We start from the raw sequence: 20295 nt of genomic DNA, 5'->3' as shown, positions 1-20295 counted from the left end.
GGAGACTTTAATATGATCTTGAATTAATCGGAAAAACAAGGTGGACGCCCGTTTGCTAGTTCTTCCAATGATTTCTTTCACTCTTTTATGGATTCATATAGCATTGTTGATTTAGGTTTTTCTGGTAATCCTTTCACTTGGTCTAATAATAGACAGGGTCATCAAAATATTGAAGAGCGCTTGGATAGAGGTATTGCTTCTACTAATTGGATTCATCAATTTCCAGCTTTCTCTCTTCGCCATTTGCCTGCGCATGCTTCTGATCATAATCCTCTATTGCTCAACACTTCTATGGATTCTTCCACATTACCTCGTCCATTTAGATTTGAAGAATTTTGGACTAGAGATTCATCTTGTGAATCAGTTATAGCTATGGCTTGGGATTATGTCTTGAATGGTTCTCCAGCTTTTATGTTATCTAACCGTTTGAAATCCACAAAGGCTGCACTCCAGAGTTGGAATATACTTCACTTTGGCAACATACAAAAAAATATTACAGCGACTCTTGGAAAACTGGATGTTACCCAACAAGCTTCTCCTTCATCTTAGAATCAATTAGAGGAGCTGTCACTTCAGAAAGTGCTCAATGATCTTTTGGAAAAAGAGGAAATTCTTTGGAAAAATAAATCTCATGAACTTTGGTTGACTTGCAAAGATTTAAATACCAAATTTTTCCATACCTCTACTCTCATAAAGCGAAGGCGCAATGCTATAAATTTCCTTAATGCTATTGGGAACTGCTTCATGAATCATTTCAAAACATTATTCTCCTCTTCAAGCCCTATTATTTCTGATAATATGCTATCTTTGTTTGATAGTGTTATTTCGGAAGAGGAAAATAAAATGTTATGCAATATTCCTTCAGAACAAGAAATCTATATTGCTCTTTCCAGTATAGGGTCCACCAAAGCCCCAGGATCCGATGGCTTTACTGCTCTTTTCTATAAGAAATATTGGCATATTGTGAAAGAGGTGGTTCTCCAATGCGTATAGGATTTCTTCTCACACAACCATCTTTTGAGTGAACAGAATCATACTTTTATTGCTCTTGTTCAGAAGCAGCTTGGTCCCTTTTCTGTACATCACTTTAGGCCTATTAGTCTGTGCAATATCATTTACAAGATTATCTCCAAGATATTGGCAAATAGGTTTAAATCTTTGCTTCCTAGTATAATCTCTCCTTATCAATCTGCATTTGTGCCTGCTAGAAATATTCAAGATAATTCTATTTTAGCTCATGAGCTCCTTCACACTCTTAAATCAAAACAAGGAAGAGGTGGTCTCATGGCGGTTAAGATTGACATGGAGAAAGCTTTTGACCGGATGGAATGGAATTTTATTTTAGCTATTTTATCCAAGTTGGGTTTTCACCCACTGTGGATAAATTGGATTCGCATCTGTATATCCACCACGACCTTCTCCATAATGATTAATGGCAGTCCTTTTGGGTTCTTCGCTCCAACTAGAGGTCTACGACAAGGAGATCCTTTATCTCCTTTTCTTTTTACACTGGGTACTGAAGTTATTTCGCGACTTTTTCATCAACAGGAATCTCTGGGCTTACTCAAAGGAATCCGAATCGGTCGTTCTTGTGCTCCTATTACCCATCTTTTATTTGCTGATGATCTGATCGTTTTTGCTAAAGCCACTTCCACTGAAGCATCTCGAATTAAATCCTGTCTAGATCAATATTGCAGCTGGTCTGGTCAAAAGGTTAACATCTCAAAATCCTTCATTCATTTCAGCAAAAATACGGTAGCTTCCACTCGTACATGCATCAATAATTTTCTACCGTTTAAACCATCAACTTCTGCGGCTATTTATCTAGGGCTTCCTTTTCTCATGAGTCGTTCGAAATCAGTGAACTTCCAGTTTTTATTAGATAGGGTTGTGGGTAAAGTTGATGGTTGGCGTGCTAAAACTCTGTCTCAAGCAGGAAGATCTATGCTTATTAAATCTACAGCATCAACTATTCCTTCTTATGCGATGGGCACTTTTCTTCTCCCCGATACCATTTGCCATAAGCTAGATAAAATCTTTAAAGATTTTTGGTGGGGATTCCCAAAAGGTAAATCTCGAAATCTCTCTCTAAAATCTTGGAGTTCAATTTGCTTACCCCGTCAGGCAGGTGGCTTGGGTTTTAGGCTAATGAAAGATGTCAATCTTGCTCTGATTGCTAAACTTGGTTGGAAACTTCTTTCAAATTTTGATTCTCTCTGGGTTCGGCAACTCTCGGAGAAGTATATTAAGTATGGTAACTTTTTCTCTTCACCAATCACACCCTCAGCTTCATGGTTATGGAAAGGAATTCAAAAGAGCAAGCCTCTTTTACTTTCTGGAGCTTGCCTCCAAGTCGCAAAAACATCATCGCTTCCTATATGGTCTTCTGCTTGGATTCCCACTATGACAGACTTCAAACCAGCTCCGAGGTTTCCTTGTAATAGATCTCAGCCTTCTTTGCGTATTTCTGACTTGCTTCAGCAATCTCCATTACAATGGAATCTGTCTATGATTTCAGCTATCTTCGATCAAGACACTGTTGCTGAAATTTTGAAGATTAAAATATCCTTAAATCCATTTCCACAATATATCTGGACTCCTTCTTGCTCAGGAAAATTTTCTTTAAATTCAGCTTATCTCTCCATTATTTATGCTCGTTCTCTTCCAGTTCCTATTCAGGTTCCTTCTTCTTTTTGGAAATCTATTTGGAGGTTAAATCTGAATGATCGGTTGAGACTTTTTCTCTGGAAAATTGCTTGGAATATTCTCCCTACAAGAGCTAGATTGGATGAATTATTTTCCACAAATAACTCCTTGAATCATTGCCCTTTATGCAAAACTGCTATGGATTCGCTGCAGCATCTTTTTTTCAATTGCATCTTTGCTCGCGTTGTATGGCGGAATTCTTTTTGGCCTCTTGACTCTTCGGCTCTGGATTTTTCTAACATGGTTGATTGGATAAATGTGATTCTTTCTCCTGGTATATCTCTAGCAATTCCACCAGCTGATCATCATAAATTCCAAATATTTGCGTCTGTCGCATGTGATATTTTATGGTTCTATCGCAACAAAGCCTATCATGAGGGGAAAATTGTGAGTGCTCGTTCCATCTCTGCTCATATCAACAAAATTACTTTGGAACATTTTCAAGCTTGGAATATTAAATCTTCTCTCACAGAAGAAATTTGGACTCCTCCATCTGTGGCTTGGTTTAAGATTAACTTTGATACAGCCATTAGAGATTCTTTTTCTGTTCAAGCAGCGGTCTGTCGAGATTCTAATGGCTCTATTATTCGAATTCTCTCTCAAATCAGTCCGGCCTGCCTTCCTAATTATGGGGAAGCCTTTGCAGCTCAATTGGCAGTTTCTCTAACTATTTCACTTCATATTGATAAATTTATTATAGAAGGCGATTCCCAAGTTGTCATTCTGGCTCTCCAGCAGCCCGCTCTCTCTTTCGATTGGAGGATTTCTTCCATTATTTCGGATACCATTGACTCTATCCCAGCATCTTCTTTTTGGGAAGCTAGGAAAGTCAAAAGAAGTGCAAACTTCTGCGCCCATTATGCAGCACGTTGGGCCGCGGCCAGAAATTTTTCTGGCTGCATTCCCTGTCACTCTTCTTCGTTTAGCTCAATTCCTATCGCCAGCGGAAAGGATCCTCCAAACTTTTTATTGCTTTCTTAGTTTTTTCTTAGTTTGTTGTTTTCTTTTTCTGTTTGTTGTTGTTGTTGTTTCATGTACTCACAAAAAAAAAAAAAAAACAATGGAAAGTGTGGGGCCACCACTGTCATAAACCTTTGGAGGGAAGGAAGCAGCCTTGACCATTATTACCTACAGTGTCAAGCTGGAAAGACCCGGAGGATTCTAGAATTCCCCATCATCTAACTTGGATTCATGATCTACTTATAAAAATAAAAAAATAAAAAACTTGGATTCTAGAATTTTCCATTATCTAACTTGGATTCATGACGTACTTACTACTTATAAAAAAATATAAAGAAAAAAACTTGGGCTCTAGAATCCTCCATCCTACCCACTTCACTAGGTTTTGATGGAAATATAAAATCCAGCTACTTTTTCTAGTTTTTTTTTTTTAATAATAGAGCATTTTAATCAATATATATTCTTAAAAGTGACAAGATGAAAAAAAAAAAAAAAAAGTGTTCACTTTTAATAATGAAAACATCTTTAAAAAAGATAAAAATAGATATAATTAAAACGAATGAAATATTATTATGGAATAAAGTACTGAGTTTATTTTTGATTTTCTTGGGTTCTTTGTGAAATTTTTTATCTATTAAAAAAAGAAAAAAGAACCCTCTCCTAAATCAAAACTATGAAGATTAATTTGTCAATAACCTGAACTATCACGACTAATTTAATAATTTCCATATAATGAAAATCAAAGGGCGAAAACTGGATGTGTTTGGCAATGGAATGGAAAAAGGAAGTGGAACGATACTGTAGTAGATTTGATTGATATGTGAAAAAAAAAGTAAGAATGTTTTGTATAAAAAAATGAAAAAATTTGTTTTGTAGTGATTTTTTTTATTTAAATAATAATAAAAAATAATTGATGTGATGTAAAAAGTAAAACTACTATAATTAATTTTGAGGAGAATTTTTTTATTTTTAGATTCGGTTAGGTCCAGCCCTTTGTCAAACAAAGCCACTAGGAACTCGAGCGTAATAAATTATGGCAGTGTTTGCCAATGGCTTAGGTTGGTATTGTACCAGGGCCGGTACTGTAACACTGTTTTTAGGAATATGTATTGATTGGTTTTAGTGAAAATATTTTGTGGGGAAAAGTAAAAAAATATATTTTATATAAAAAAATGTAAAAAATTTATTTTATAGTGATTTTTTTAATTGAATAATAATAAAAAAATAATTAATGTGATATAAAAAATAAAAATGTTAAGATTAATTTTGAGGTAAAAGAATTTTTATTCTTTGGATCGAGGAAGGGCCTTGTACCGAACCAGCACGTGCTTGGCAAACACTGCCTATAAACCATGGGAAGCGTGGGGGCCAGTGTGATGAAACATTGGTCAAAAGCAAGTAAACCTTGACCATTTGCCCAAGGACCACTACTGGCGCGTGAAGCTCAAAACATAAAACGAGGGGAATTCTAGAATCATCCATTCTCTAAATTGGATTGGTATTCTCTGACGTTCAAAAAGAACGTGGGTAGGTCCATCCTATCCACTTCTCAGTGCTGAAGGCCGAAGCTTATAGGCCACGTAGTTAACTGTTGAAGTGGGGCCCTTGATATTTATATCCTTATATTATATAGTTAGGTTATGTGGGAAAAAGCCCAAACAATTATTTTGTTTGACATAAATAATAACTATATTTTGTAATTAATAGAGTACACTGTACACATCATATCATATATTATGGTATGTTATTTATATATCGTACTTATTATCAAAAGTTGTAACAAGTGTTTTTTTATTGAAATTCTACTGCCATTTTTTTTTTTTTAAGACATTTGATATTAATATTTTATTTTCTCGACAATTATCAATTAACCCACGTAATGCATGAGAACAATGCTATTTTTTTTTTTTCCTAATTCGCAGAAGGCTAATTTAAAAACACAACCACAGGTTTTTTTTTTTTTTTTTTTTTGACGTAGAATAATATCTAAAGTGAATATCATGAATTCATGATTGCATAGTCCAAGTTAAAACTAATACGTGTTTTAATGATAACAAATAACAATGAACCTTATTACAAATATAACAACGAACACCAGATGAAAGCAATTCCTGTAGTTATTCATCAAGAATTTTATCATAAAATTTTCTAACACCACATTCTTAACTTCCTATGTTAAAAAGCATTAACCTTTAAGACTATATATATATATATATATATATATTTGCAAGCTCTTGCTGTCTAATTAGAGGTGTACATGCAGATGTAATTATTTGTAATATTTGTAAATTCGCATTCGTAAAATGCGGATATCACTTTTAGATATCCACATTCGCATTATATTTTTATTAACCGTATCTGCGCGGTTATTAAATGCGATTATTATTTGCTATCTGCATTTTAGGTCATGAGCCTATTTTATTCTTTTGAGTCTTCTTTTGGTCTCTATTACAACTTATTTTAAGCAATTTGAAAATAGTTTGTGTCGATTTTTAGTATTTTGGACTTGTTTTAATTTTTTTAAGCCCTAATATTTTGAAAATATATTGATTTCATAGTACTTTTGTCTTTTTGCCTAAATGAATGAGTGTACTATGAAAAAAAACACATAACATATACATAATCCAAAACGACATAAACCTCATCCAAAACAACATCGATTTGGTATTTAATATAATATATAAAAGGTATATGGATGCAGTTATCCTAAAACCGTTATTTACATCTACATATGCGGATAGTTGCGGATAGCGGATGCATGTGGGTAATATCTGACTTCATGTACACTTCTACCACGCACCCCATCTAAAAACATACAGTTTCCACGATAGATACAATGTTGGACAATGCACATGGACCATCCAACAATCTTTAACCATCTCCTAGTTGGATATGGTAACCAATTTCTATGAGTAATGCTAAAAAGAGAACAATAGTTCTTCTTATGTCCTCTAAAATTTGACATAATTTTTAAAATCATTAATATATTAAAATTTAATAATAATCAATTCAAATTTAGTGATAATTTTAAAAGTTACATTACATTTGAAACGATACAAAAAAGAGTCTAATCCTCCTTCTGGCATTACTCTATTTTCTTATAAAAAAAATAATAATAATAATTAACTTCAGACAAAACAAAAAGACAAACGGCAGGACTAGAGGAAAGTACCACAACATTAATACAAATTAAATGAAATGCTCCAAAGATACAAGCTTTCTTAAAAACACACAAAACAAAACAAAACAAACAAACTTCACACTCCCATTAAAAACAAAAATATATAACTAGTTCAAATACTTAAAAAATAAAAAAAATAATAATATTAATCCACTATACTGCTTGTTCAAGATTTATCCTCTGCCTGCTGCTGCTTGGTACGACTATCATAACAAGCTTGTAATTGTTTGGTAGTTGTGTTTTTCTTTTTCTTAAATCGGCAAGTTATGGATATTAACTTGTTATATATAAAAAGTTTTTTTTTTTTTAACTATATATATAACAAATTAATATCAACAACTCGCCGATTTAAGAAAAAAAAAAAACATAACTACCAAACACTAAAAGCTTCCTCTCCTAATGCTGGAGATACTCAAACGGTAGGTGTATTGGGGAGTGAAGGGTTGCAATCCAGGTCTAACAGCATATTTAGTGCTTCCTGATAAAAGAAACATGAATGAACAAGATTAGCATTTAATTAATTTAACAACTGATTTAAGCTGAAACTCAAGTACTCCTTTCTCACCTCATCTGTCATATGATTCTCTGCAGAGTAAGCATCAAAATTGCTGTCATATGATTGAACGGCAGGTGTATTGTGGTTCCAATCTAGTGGGATTTCCAGCAGGTCAGAGACCATTTTCAATTCTTCCTGCAATTGCTGATCAAGCTGATAAAAGAAACATGAATGAACAAGATAAGTAATTATTTAATTAATTTAACAACTGTTTTAAGCGTTAAGCTGAAACTCAATTCCTTTCTCATCACCTCAGTATCTGTCACTTGATTCTGTGCAGCGGAAGCATTAAAATTGATGTCACCACACTCAACAGGTGCTGTAGTACTGTCAATTGTTACCTGGGTTTGTTCAGACTCTACTTCTTCAGGAGAACATTTGTTCAGACTCTGCTTCTTCAGGAGAACAGGTGGATCAAACTTCTGCACACAAGAACAATGCAAGGTTAGTTTTTGAAACACCAGTTTATTTGAAAATAAAAGACACAAGCTGTAAGCCTGAAGCTGCAGATTGACACAACAGAACGTACATGACATTGAGAGCATCCGGCCAGTACTTACCAGTGCATTGAGCATTTTTGCATTCACTGTACTGCGTAATACGTCGTCCATTACAGATTCCATGTTTTTCATGGTCTCATAGCCAAAAGCGATTTGACTGCTAGGATCGTTACCAAGGGACTCATCTGGATTATTGGGCATCAGACCCCATAACTCAGAGTTATAGGTGGCTGGATTATTTGTGCCATATTGCGAAGGCACCGCATCATGAACGTAGTTTGGTTCATCAGCGTCAAGGTCAGACATGCAAATAGCATCCACCACTACTTTTTGCATCTGCGAGTATGATGGGGAGAAGAAGAGCGAGTTCCAATCTATATCAGCAACTGGTAGCTCTGGCGGGGCACAGCACATATTGGAGTCTCCCACCTGCAACTCAACTTTGATTTTAGAAACATAAATGAAGGAGATACGTGCAAATCAACTGCACTTGGAATATAGTTCAGTCTTTCTCACCTGATTACCAGCTGTTGCTTCGGCCCCTTGAGAATTGTTTGTGGGAGCTACAGTGTTAGATGTCATTCCACCAGAGTAAAATCCTGTGAGATGATTACCAGCTTCCTCTCCTAATGCTGGAGATACTGAAGCCAGCGCTGGCTCAGACTCTGCTTTTTCAAAAGAAGATTTAGCTGTAGGAGGAGATGAAAAGGTAGGTGTATTGGGGAGTGAAAGGGTGCAATCTGGTGGATCTTGCAGCATGTCTAAGAGCCTATTTAGTTCTTCCTGAGAAAAAGAAACATAAATGAATAAGATTAGTGCTAAATTTAATTTACTGCACCACACTCAACACTTGCTATAGTGTCATATGTCATTACATCAGAATTTTCAGAATAAGGAGATTCGTTAGTTGTTGGATGATCTTCAGCTTGCACTTCCAGTGCTGAAGATTCCGAAGCCGCCCTTCGTTTAGACTTGGCAGGTCCAGCTTCGGTAGAGTGCTTTCGCTTTCGACCATTGCCACCATTGTTAGTTCTCTTGAATAAACGACACAGAACAAAGATTTTCTGCATAAATTAAGTTAATCAACAAGGTGAGAACTTAGCATCACCAACAGAGTAAATCCTCTTCAAAGATGACCCTTTACATGATCAAGAGGAAATGTGAAGCCAATAATTTTTTTTAAAAAAAGACGAAATTGAAATCCCACCTGATCGCCATCGGGATCGGTGCCATCAAGCCCCTTCATGATTGCGTGGTACTCATGCATTACCCACTCAGTTTTTTTCCCATTTGGAGTGCGCCCCTCATAGAAAACCAGTATCTTTTTTATTCCAATCAACCTCTCTCCAGACCAGATTTTTTGATCCTTACCAGTCACTTTCCAGTACCCAGCTCTGGTTGCCCTGTTCAATCGATTCCCATTCGAGTTCTTCCGGTCCTGTGGCGAGAGGAAGCACCACTCTAGATCTTTTGTCTGTATGCCGGATAAATCTACACTTAAACAAGCAAGACTGAGCACAACAAAAATTTGACAGCCCAAGTGAGAAACTACATCATGAGTACATTACATAATTTACATAATAATGAGGAAATCAATTAAAGCCCAGAAAAATTCACGGTCTGAAATAAGAAAATCAAATCGTCATAGACTCATATTAAGCAGAAAGGGGTGATCACCTGGCAAATCCCAGGGCTCCCATTTGAAGAAATGAAGTTCGGTAATAAAGTCAAAATTCTCATCATTCCCAGTGATCTTTGGCCTCAAGTAGTCGATGAGTTCCTCGTCCGTCGGACTGAACCGGATCCCCCGTGGCAGATTCGAATACCACTCGGCCATCAACCTCAGAGAATGAATTTTGTCAGAAAGAGAGGAGTGGAAGACTGAGAGTGACCAAACCTGATATATGTATAGAAGATAAAAGGTGGGTCCTACTAACTTCTCGGAGAAGTTTGCATGTGAGGCTCACGATTCTTTTTTCTTTTTTCTTTTTTCCCTTTTTTTATTCCTTATAATTTAGAGGGAATAAGGAAAGATTTCATCAATCAATAAATAAATAAAGGGGAGGGCAAACCAGCCCTAACACAACCAAAAAAGTAACAATGACTTCATATACACTATTAACTATGAGTAATGCTTTTTCACAAAAAAAAAAAAAAAAAAAAAAAATTATAAGTAATGGTAGGGACAATCTTTTTATCTTCGTAAAGTTGATGTGGCTTTCAAAATCACTATTAAATCAAAATTCAAGTATGATTCATCTAAAATTTAATTGTCATTTTAAAAGCCAAATCAGTTTTAAGACGATAAAAAGATAGTCTCTAACATTACTCATTAAATATATAAAATTTAAATACTAATTATAAATTTAATTTCAAATTTTGACATGACATGTCCGCACAAGAGGGAGGAGGAGGAAAATTCGAACTAGTGACATCCGTTTCATTAAGCGTGGTCCCAGCTGATTGAGCTACCTCTTAGGGACAATTTAATTTGAAATTGAACATCAGCTTTAAAACGATAAAAAGAAAATAAAAAGATGATCGCTAACCTTACTCATTAAATATACCAAATTTAAATACTAATTATAAATTTAATTTGGAATTGAAAGATTAGTGCAATCCAAAACAAAAATTGAAGTCTAATTAATTATCTCATGCCAATGCGGCAAGTATTGTGACGTCATTTGCCAAAACGCGTGGAATTAGGAAGAATCTTGGTAAACAGGAGTTTTTTTTTTTTGGTAAAGAGGAGAATCTTTTTCACTATGCAATGGCATAGGAGTGAAGGACAGCAAACCACATCCAATTAAACTTCATCTAAAACTACTCACAAAAAAAAACAACTTGACATCCAAGTCCAAGTTTTGGATGGAGTAAAGTTACACCACGATCGATTACTTTCAAAGCTAAAAATAAATATTACTTTTTACACTAGTTGCGCTAGAATGCAATGAAAAAGAGACTCCTCTGTTAAGAATATTAGCTTAAAGACTTATTTATTTTTTTAGGTACTTTAGGTTTATAATGTCTACATTTTCTTAGTCTACTAGGTTACTATTATTTACCTACATATATAGGCCAATTCTGTATATTATTATGTATGATTCAATATATAACCTTATTTTCAACATGGTATCATAGCACATGTTCTAAATCACCTTTAAATTTTTTTTCCCGCATATTCTTTTTTTTTTTTTTTTTTTCACGGTGCCACTAGTGTTTTCCGGTGAATCTCTTGCTCTGTCCTTTTCAACAAAAATTCACCTATTCTACAACTTAAACAAAAAGAAAAAACTTAACTAATAATAATAATAATACTCTAAAACTCATTTTATAGTGATTGAAATGTCGTGTTTTAAGTAACCTTTTATGTTAAACACTTAAAAAAGTAAAAATGTTAATCATTTAAAACATGTAACATCAACTGCTATAAAATAAGGGTAACAAATGGCTTTAAATAATTCATTACTCAATCTAAAAAAATAAAAAGTCCGTATACAAATAAATCATTCTAACGGAATATATATATATTCCTTCTTTTTTAATTCAAATATTAATACGTCATTTGTATTTAGTAGTATAATAATCTACTAAATAATATTATTTATATATTTATACATAATTGCATAACTTGAATTTTATTGGATGAACTACAAAAATATTGTTTAAAGTTAACAATGATATTATTCGTCGGTCCTAAATGAAACATTTGCTTAATATATAAGACTATAAGCAAGCATGATTTTTGCTAACTAAACACAATATTCAAAGTTATATAGAAAAGGTTCTGTTTGTTTCGCCATAAAATTATTTATGGAAAATGTTTTTCGTATATTCGGGTGTTTGGTGCGACGTAAAATAATAGTTAATGGAAAATATTTTTTCTTTGACCAAAAATTCTTATTTAATTTTCAGGCATCTCATTCTCAAATCAACAGATCCTGTCAAGACTCGTCCAAGACCCTATTGGGACCCGCCTGGGACTTGATTGAGACTGATCGAGACTCGCCTGGGACTTGACCAGGACTCGCCCAAGACCTGATTGGACTCACCTGGGACCCCGTCGGAACTTGCCCAGAACTTGATCGGGACCTACCTGGGACCTGACCAGACCCATCTTGGAACTGTCAGGACCTAATCGGACTTGCCCGGGACTTGACCAGGACCTGCCCGAGACCTACTAAGGACCCGCTCGAGACTTGACCGGGACTCGTCCGAGACTTGACTGAGACCTGACTGGACTCGCCCAGGACCTCGTCAGGACTCGTCGAAAAATATTCTCAGCGGAAAACATTTTCTGATATTTGGCATGTAAGGAAAATCAGGCAGGTCCCAGTCGGGTCCCCGACATCGGAAAATGTTTTTAGTAGAAAATATTTTATTGGAAAATATTTTTCGGTATTTGGTGTGTACGCAAAATCATATTAAATACTAAATTACAAAAATGTCCTTATCTGGTCTTAGGCGGTCCTGCCAAGGTCTCGGGTTGATCCCGATGGGTCCTGATAGGGTCTAAGCAGAGTCTCGGGTGAGTCGCAGTGGGTAATTTTCAGTTGTGAATAAAAATTATATTTTATAAGTTAATATGATTAAATAAAAATATCAAAAAATATTTGTGATTTTCCGTGAGCTCACCAAACACCGAAAAATATTTTTATCATAAAATATTTTCCTGTAAAATAACTTCCATAAAAATATTTTACCCTGAAACAAAGCCAAAATGTTACTTTATTTACATAAGTGGTTTAATGTGATTAATATTTTGAATTTCTTGAAATTTATTAAAATTAAAAAATATTGTGGACCGGTAGTCGCAAGTCAACGGACAACATAATAATACTCAGCAATGGAAACTGTGGGGCCACCACTGTCATAAACCTTAGGAGGGAAGGAAGCCGCCTTGACCATTACTAGCTACAGTGTCAATACAGTGTCAAGCTGGAAAGACCCAGAGGATTCTAGAATTCTCCATTATCTAACTTGGATTCATGATTTACTTATAAAAATAAAAAATAAAAAACTTGGATTCTAGAATTTTCCATTATCTAACTTGGATTCATCGCCCCCGTTTGCCAACAGTGCCAACAGCGGTGGAATGACACTGTAGTTGGAACGGTACTGTTCTAGCTACATAGTCATCCTTTAAAAAATAGTATTTTTTTTTTCTTAAAAAAAAAAAAACACCTCAACCCAAAACGGTGTCGTTTTGGACATTAAAATTATTATTATTATTTTTTTCTTAAAAAAAAAACAGTGAAAGAGATCGGGGTGGCGCCCATGGCCAGTATGGGGGTGGTTCGACCACCCCCAAGGCCAAGGGGGGGGGGGGGGGGGTGGGTGGTCCGACCACCACCAAAAGGCAAAAAAAAAAAAAAAAAAAGGGGCGGGGGGGGGGGGGATCGGGTGCATTTGGGGGTGGCCGGACCACCCCCAAGGTGCTGGGGTGGTTTCGGCCACCCCATACGGCCGGTATGGGGTGGCTGAAACCACCCTAGCCCCGGGCCACCCCCAAATGCACCCGGTGCCCTTTTTTTTTTTTTTGGCCAAGGGGGTTGTCGGACCACCCCCTTGGCCATGGGGGTGGCTAGAGCCACCCCGATCTCTTTCACCGTTTTTCTTTTTAAGAAAAAAAAAATAACAATAATTTTAATGCCCAAAACGACATTGCTCTGGGCTGAGGTGTTTTTTTTTTTTTTTTTTTTTAAAAAAAAAAAAAAAAGTTTTTTAATATTTTTTATTTTTTATTTTTAAGAAAAAAAAATACTATTTTTTAAAGGATAACACTGTAGCTGAAACAGTACCGTTCCAGCGCTGTTGGCACTGTTGGCAAATGGGGCCATGATGTACTTACTACTTATAAAAAAAAATATAAAAAAATATAAAGAAAAAAACTTGGGTTCTAGAATCCCCCATCCTACCCACTTCACTAGGTTTTGATGGAAATATAAAATCCAGCTACTTTTTCTAGTTATTTTTTTTCAATAATAGAGCATTTTAATCAATATATATTCTTAGTGACTAGATGGGAAAAAAAGAAAGAAAAAGTGTTCACTTTTAATAGTGAAACATCTTTAAAAAAAGATAAAAATATATAATTAAAACGAATGAAATATTATTATGGAATAAAGTACTAAGATTATTTTTTATTTTCTCGGGTTCTTTGTGAAATTTTTTATCTATTAAAAAAAAAAAAAAAAAAAAAAAAACCTCTCCTTAACCAAAACTATGAAGATTAATTTGACAATAACCTGAACTATCACGACTAATTTTATAATTTCCAAATTATGAAAATCAAATGGCGAAAATTGGCTGTTTTGGCAATAAAATGGAAAAATGAAGTGAAACGGTATTGTAGTAGATTTGATTGATATGAAAGAAAAAAGTAGAATATTTTGTATAAAAAAATAAAAAAAATTTGTTTTGTAGTAATTTTTTTATTTGAATAATAATAAAAATTAATTGATGTAATGTAAAAAATAAAAATATTAAAGTTAATTTTGAGGAGAAATTTTTTATTTTTAGATTAGGTTCGATAACTCTTTGAGTCTTTGTCAAACAAAGCCATTAGGAAACCTTGGGAAGGGTGGGGGCCAGTGTGATGAAACATTGGTCAAAAGCACGTAAACCTTGACCATTTGCCCAAGGACCACTACTGGCGCGGGAAGCTCAAAACATAAAACGAGGGGAATTCTAGAATCATCCATTCTCTAAATTGGATTGGCGAATGCTCTGACGTTCAAAAGGAACGTGGGTAGATCCCCACCCTTCATATCATGGGTCCATCCTATCCACTTCTCACTTCTCAGTGCTGCAGGCTGAAGCTTATATGCCACGTAGTTAACCGTTTAAGTGGGGCCCTTGATATTTATATACTTATATTATATAGTTAGGTTATGTGGGAAAAAGCCCAAACAAAATTTTGATGGAAGAATATACCTAAGTTTTTGTAATTTCTTTAGTAATTCATCCATTAATTTTTTGGTAAGTAAATCTATTAACATTCTAATGATAAAATCTAATCGAACAATTATTTTATTTGACATAAATAATAACTATATTTTGTAATTAATAGACTGCACATCATATCATATATTATGGTATGTTTTTTTTATATCGTACTTATTATCAAAAGTTGTAACAAGTGTTTTTTTTTTTTTATTGAAATTCTATTGCCATTTTTTTTAAGACATTTGATATTAATACTTTATTTTCACGACAATTATCAATTAACCTATGTAACGCATGAGAATTGAGAAGAATGCTATTTTTTTTTTTTTTTTTTTTTTGATATAGAATAATATCTAAGTGAATATCATAATTGCATAGTCCAAGTTAAAAACTAATACGTGTTTTAATGATAACAAATAACAATGAACCTTATTACAAATATAACAACGAACACCAGATGAAAACAATTCAAGTAGTTATTCATCAAGAATTTTATCATAAAATTTTCTAACACCACATTCTTAACTTCCTATGTTAAAAAGCATTAACCTTTAAGACTATATATATATTTGCAAGTTCTTGCTGTCTAATTAGGGGTGTACATGTAGATGTAATTATTTGTAATATCTGTAAATCCGCATTCATAAAATGTGGATATCACTTTTAGATATCCACATCCGCATTATGTCTTTTATTAACCGCATTCGTGCGGTTATTAAATGCGATTATTATTTGCTATCCGCATTTTAAGTTATGAGCCAATTTTATTCTTTTGAGTCTTCTTTGGGTCTCTATTACAACTTATTTTAAGCAATTTGAAAATAGTTTGTGTCGATTTTTAGTATTTTGGACTTGTTTTGATTTTTTTAAGCCCTAATATTTTGAAAATATATTGATTTCATATTACTTTTGTCTTTTTGCCTAAGTGAATGAGTGAACTATGAAAAGAAAAAAAAAAACATAATATATACTTAATCCAAAACGATATAAACCTAATATATACCTAATCCAAAACGACATCGTTTTGGTATTTAATATAATATATAAAAAATATATTATATATAAAAGGTATGTGGATGTTGTTATCCTAAAACCGTTATTTACATTTGCATATGCGGATAGTTGTGGATAACGGATGCATGCGGTTAATATCCGACTGCATGTACACTCCTATCACACACCCCATCTAAAAACATACAGTTTCCACGATAGATACAATGTCGGACAATGCACATGGACCATCCAACAATCTGTAACCATCTCATAGTTGGATACGGTAACCCATTTCTATGAGTAATGCTAAAAGGAGAACAGTAGTTCTCCTTATGTCCTCTCAAATATAACATAATTTTAAAAATCATTAATATATTAAAATTCAATAATAATAATTTAAATTTAGTGATAATTTTAAAAGACACATCATATTTGAAATGATATAAAAAAAAGTCTAATCCTCCTTCTGGCATTACTCTATTTTCTTATAATAATAATAATAACAAACTTCAGACAAAACAAAGAGACAAACGGCAGGACTAGGTGAAAGTACCACAACATTAATACAAATGAAATGCTTCAAAGATACAAGCTTTCTTAAAAAACACAAAAAAAAAAAACAAAAACAAACAAACTTCACACTCCCATTAAAAACAAAAATATATAACTAGTTTAAATACTTAAAAAAAAAAAAAACATAATATTAATCTACCATACTGCTTGTTCAAGATTTATCCTCTGCCTGCTGCTGCTACTTGGCAGGTTAATGTCCATCATACCAAGCTTGTAATTGTTTGGTAGTTGTGTTTTTCTTTTTCTTAAATCGGCAAGTTATTGATATTAACTTGTTATATATAAAAAGTTTTTTTAAAAAAAACTATATATATAACAAATTAATATCAACAACTCGCCGATTTAAGAAAAAAAAAAAACATAACTACCAAACAGTAAAAGCTTCCTCTCCTAATACTGAAACGCTAGGTGTATTGGGGAGTCAAGGGTTGCAATCCAGGTCTAACAACATATTTAGCGCTTCCTGATAAAAGAAACATGAATGAACAAGATTAGCATTTAATTAATTTAACAACTGATTTAAGCTGAAACTCAAGTACTCCTTTCTCACCTCATCTGTCATATGATGCTCTGCAGAGTAAGCATCAAAATTGTTGTCATATGATTGAACGGCAGGTGTATTGTGGTTCCAATCTAGTGGGATTTCCAGCAGGTCAGAGAGCATTTTCAGTTCTTCCTGCAGTTGCTGATCAAACTGATAAAAGAAACATGAATGAACAAGATTAGTAATTATTTAATTAATTTAACAACTGTTTTAAGCGTTAAGCTGACACTCAATTCCTTTCTCATCACCTCAGTATCTGTCACTTGATTCTGTGCAGCGGAAGCATTAAAATTGTTGTCAACACACTCAACAGGTGCTCTAGTACTGTCAATTGTTACCTGGGTTTGTTCAGTCTCTGCTTCTTCAGGAGAAGATTTGGCAGCTGTATCGGAGAGTGAAGTTAAGGGGGTCCAAAGGCTGCTCTCCGGTTGCAGATCAACCTGATGGAAGAAACATGAACGAAAAAGATTAGTACTAAAATTAATTTACTGCAGCACTTCTAATTTCTACAAAAAAAAAAAAAAAAAAAAAAAAGTAACTAGTGTTTTAAGCTGAAACCCATTCCTTTCTCACCTCATCAGCTATCACTTGTGCCATTTCTACCACTGGATTCTCTGCAGCAGAATTGGTGTCACCACACTCAACACTTGCTATAGTGTCATATGTCATCACATCAGAATTTTCAGAATGAGGAGATTCGTTAGTTGTTGGATGATCTTCAGCTTGCACTTCCAGTGCTGAAGATTCTGAAGCCGCCCTTCGTTTAGACTTGGCAGGTCCAGCTTCGGTAGAGTGCTTTCGCTTTCGACCATTGCCACCATTGTTAGTTCTCTTGAATAAACGACACAGAACAAAGATTTTCTGCATAAATTAAGTTAATCAACAAGATGAGAACTTAGCATCACCAACAGAGTAAATCCTCTTCAAAGATGACCCTTTACATGATCAAGAGGAAATGTGAAGCCAATAATTAAAAAAAAAGACGAAATTGAAATCCCACCTGATCGCCATCGGGATCGGTGCCATCAAGCCCCTTCATGATTGCGTGGTACTCATGCATTACCCACTCAGTTTTTTTCCCATTTGGAGTGCGCCCCGCATAGAAAACCAGTATCTTTTTTATTCCAATCAACCTCTCTCCAGACCAGATTTCTTGATCCTTACCAGTCACTTTCCAGTACCCAGCTCTGGTTGCTCTGTTCAATCGATTCCCATTCGAGTGCTTCCGGTCCTGTGGCGAGAAGAAGCACCACTCTAGATCTTTTGTCCGTATGCCGGATAAATCTACACTTAAACAAGCAAGACTGAGCACAACAAAAATTTGACAGCCCAAGTGAGAAATTACATCATGAGTACATTACATAATTTACATAATAATGAGGAAATCAATTAAAGCCCAGAAAAATTCACGGTCTGAAATAAGAAAATCAAATCGTCATAGACTCATGTTAAGCAGAAGGGGGTGATCACCTGGCAAATCCCAGGGCTCCCATTTGAAGAAATGAAGTTCGGTAATAAAGTCAAATTTCTCATCATTCCCAGTGATCTTTGGCCTCAAGTAGTCGATGAGTTCCTCGTCCGTCGGACTGAACCGTATCCCCCGTGGCAGATTCGAATGACACTTGGCCATCAAACTCAGAGAATGAATTTCGTCAGAAAGAGAGGAGTGGAAGACTGAGAGTGAACAAACCTGATATCTATATAGAAGATAAAAGGTGGGTCCTACTAACTTCCCGGAGAATTTTGCATGTGAGGCTCACGATTCTTTTTTCTTTTTTTCTTTTTTTTCCTTTTTTTTATTCCTTATAATTTAGAGGGAATAAGGAAAGATTTCATCAATCAACAAATAAATAAAGGGGAGGGCAAACCAATAAAAGCCCTAACACAACCAAAAATAAATAAATTATTACTATTATTATTATTTTTTTTTTAACAATGAATTCATATACACTATTAAATATGAGAAATGCTTTTTCAAAAAAAAAATTATGAGTAATGGTAGGGACAATTTTTTTATCATCTTAAAGTTGATGTGGCTTCCAAAATCACCATTAAATCAAAATTCAAGTATGATTCATCTAAAATTTAATTGTAATTTTAAAAGTCATCAGTTTTAGGACGATAAAAATAAGATTAAAAGATAGTCTCTAACATTACTCATTAAATATACCAAATTTAAATACTAATTATAGATTTAATTTGAAATTTTGACATGGCATGTTTGAGGGAGGAAGGGAATTCGAACTAGTGACATCCGCTTCATTAAGCGTGGTTCCAGTTGATTGAGCTACCTCTTAGAGACAATTTAATTTGAAATTGAACATCAGCTTTAGAAGGATTAAAAAAAGATAAAAATATCATTTATAATATTACTCATTAAATATACCAAATTTAAATACTAATTATAAATTTAATTTGAAATTTTGACATGACATGTTCGAGGGAGGAAGGGAATTCGAACTAGTGACATCTGCTTCATTAAGCGTGGTCCCAGAGCTGATTGAACTACCTCTTGGGAACAATTTAATTTGAAATTGAACATCAACTTTAGGAGGATAAAAAAAAAAAAAAATGATCTCTAACATTCCTCATTAAATATACCAAATTTAAATACTAATTATAAATTTAATTTGAAATTGAAAGATTAGTGCAATCCAAAACAAAAATTGAAGTCTAATTAATTATCTCATGCCAATGCGGCAAGTATTGTGACGTCATTTGCGAAAACGCGTGGAATTAGGAAGAATCTTGGCAAAGAGGAGAACTTCATCTAAAACTACTCACAAAAAAAAAAAAAAAAAAAAAAAACCTTCATCTAAAACATGACCTCCAAGTCCAAGTTTTGGATAGATTAAAGTTACACCACTATCAATTACTTTCAAAGCTAAAAATAAATATTACTTTTTACACTACTTGCGGTAGAATGCAATGAAAAAGAGATTCTTCTGGTCCTTAATGGGTAGTTCAATCGACTGTGGATCACGCTTAATTAAGCGGAGGTCATTAGTTCGAATCCCTCCTCCCTTTCCCTTGTGTGGACATGTCAAAAAAAAAAAAAAAAAAAACTCCTCTGCTAAGAATATTAGGTTAAGAGTTATTTATTTTTTTAGGTATTTTGGGTCTATTAAGTTTACATTTTCTTAATTTACTAGGTTACTATTATTTGCCTATATATATACGTCATTTCTGTACATTATTCTATATAATTCAATATACAACCTTATTCTCAACATGGTATCAAAACACATGTTATGAATCACCTTTATTTTTTTTTCCCGCATATTCTTTTTTTTTTTCTTTTTTTTTTCACAGTGCCGCTAGTGTTTTCCAACAA

The 20295-nt window shown here is 34.0% G+C and overlaps 2 protein-coding genes across 5 annotated transcripts; both read right to left on the bottom strand.

Annotated features, from left to right (window-relative positions):
* Nucleotides 1–7193: 7193 nt before the first annotated feature.
* On the bottom strand, nucleotides 7194–18591 carry LOC132181072 (uncharacterized). Of its 3 annotated transcripts, none has more exons than XM_088512862.1 (8): nucleotides 18432–18591; nucleotides 17962–18245; nucleotides 17634–17822; nucleotides 8420–8686; nucleotides 7964–8332; nucleotides 7655–7825; nucleotides 7413–7556; nucleotides 7194–7325 (listed from the first exon to the last, which is right to left on the bottom strand). In XM_088512862.1, exons 1-8 carry the CDS (start codon nucleotides 18589–18591, stop codon nucleotides 7260–7262), a joined length of 1650 nt encoding a protein of 549 aa, XP_088368988.1. In that variant the 3' UTR covers nucleotides 7194–7259. The 3 variants fall into 3 exon arrangements, with proteins under 3 accessions (XP_088368988.1, XP_059450113.2, XP_059450122.2); XM_059594130.2 differs by lacking the exons at nucleotides 17634–17822; nucleotides 17962–18245; nucleotides 18432–18591 and adding exons at nucleotides 8779–8967; nucleotides 9111–9394; nucleotides 9581–9756; XM_059594139.2 differs by lacking the exons at nucleotides 17634–17822; nucleotides 17962–18245; nucleotides 18432–18591 and adding exons at nucleotides 8779–8967; nucleotides 9111–9414; nucleotides 9581–9685.
* On the bottom strand, nucleotides 16808–17616 carry LOC132167459 (uncharacterized). Of its 2 annotated transcripts, none has more exons than XM_059578446.2 (4): nucleotides 17535–17616; nucleotides 17210–17401; nucleotides 16968–17111; nucleotides 16808–16880 (listed from the first exon to the last, which is right to left on the bottom strand). In XM_059578446.2, the coding sequence occupies exons 1-4, from the start codon at nucleotides 17556–17558 to the stop codon at nucleotides 16839–16841; spliced, it is 402 nt and encodes a 133-aa protein (XP_059434429.2). In that variant the 5' UTR covers nucleotides 17559–17616; the 3' UTR covers nucleotides 16808–16838. The 2 variants fall into 2 exon arrangements, with proteins under 2 accessions (XP_059434429.2, XP_088368989.1); XM_088512863.1 differs by having other exon boundaries at nucleotides 17300–17401.
* Nucleotides 18592–20295: the final 1704 nt, after the last annotated feature.

This window comes from Corylus avellana, chromosome 2, assembly GCF_965113065.1.
Source record: "Corylus avellana chromosome 2, dhCorAvel1.hap1.2, whole genome shotgun sequence".
Classification (NCBI taxonomy): Eukaryota; Viridiplantae; Streptophyta; class Magnoliopsida; order Fagales; family Betulaceae; genus Corylus; species Corylus avellana.
The sequence above is the reverse complement of the archived record's forward strand: the minus strand, read 5'-3'. Positions and strand labels throughout refer to the sequence as shown.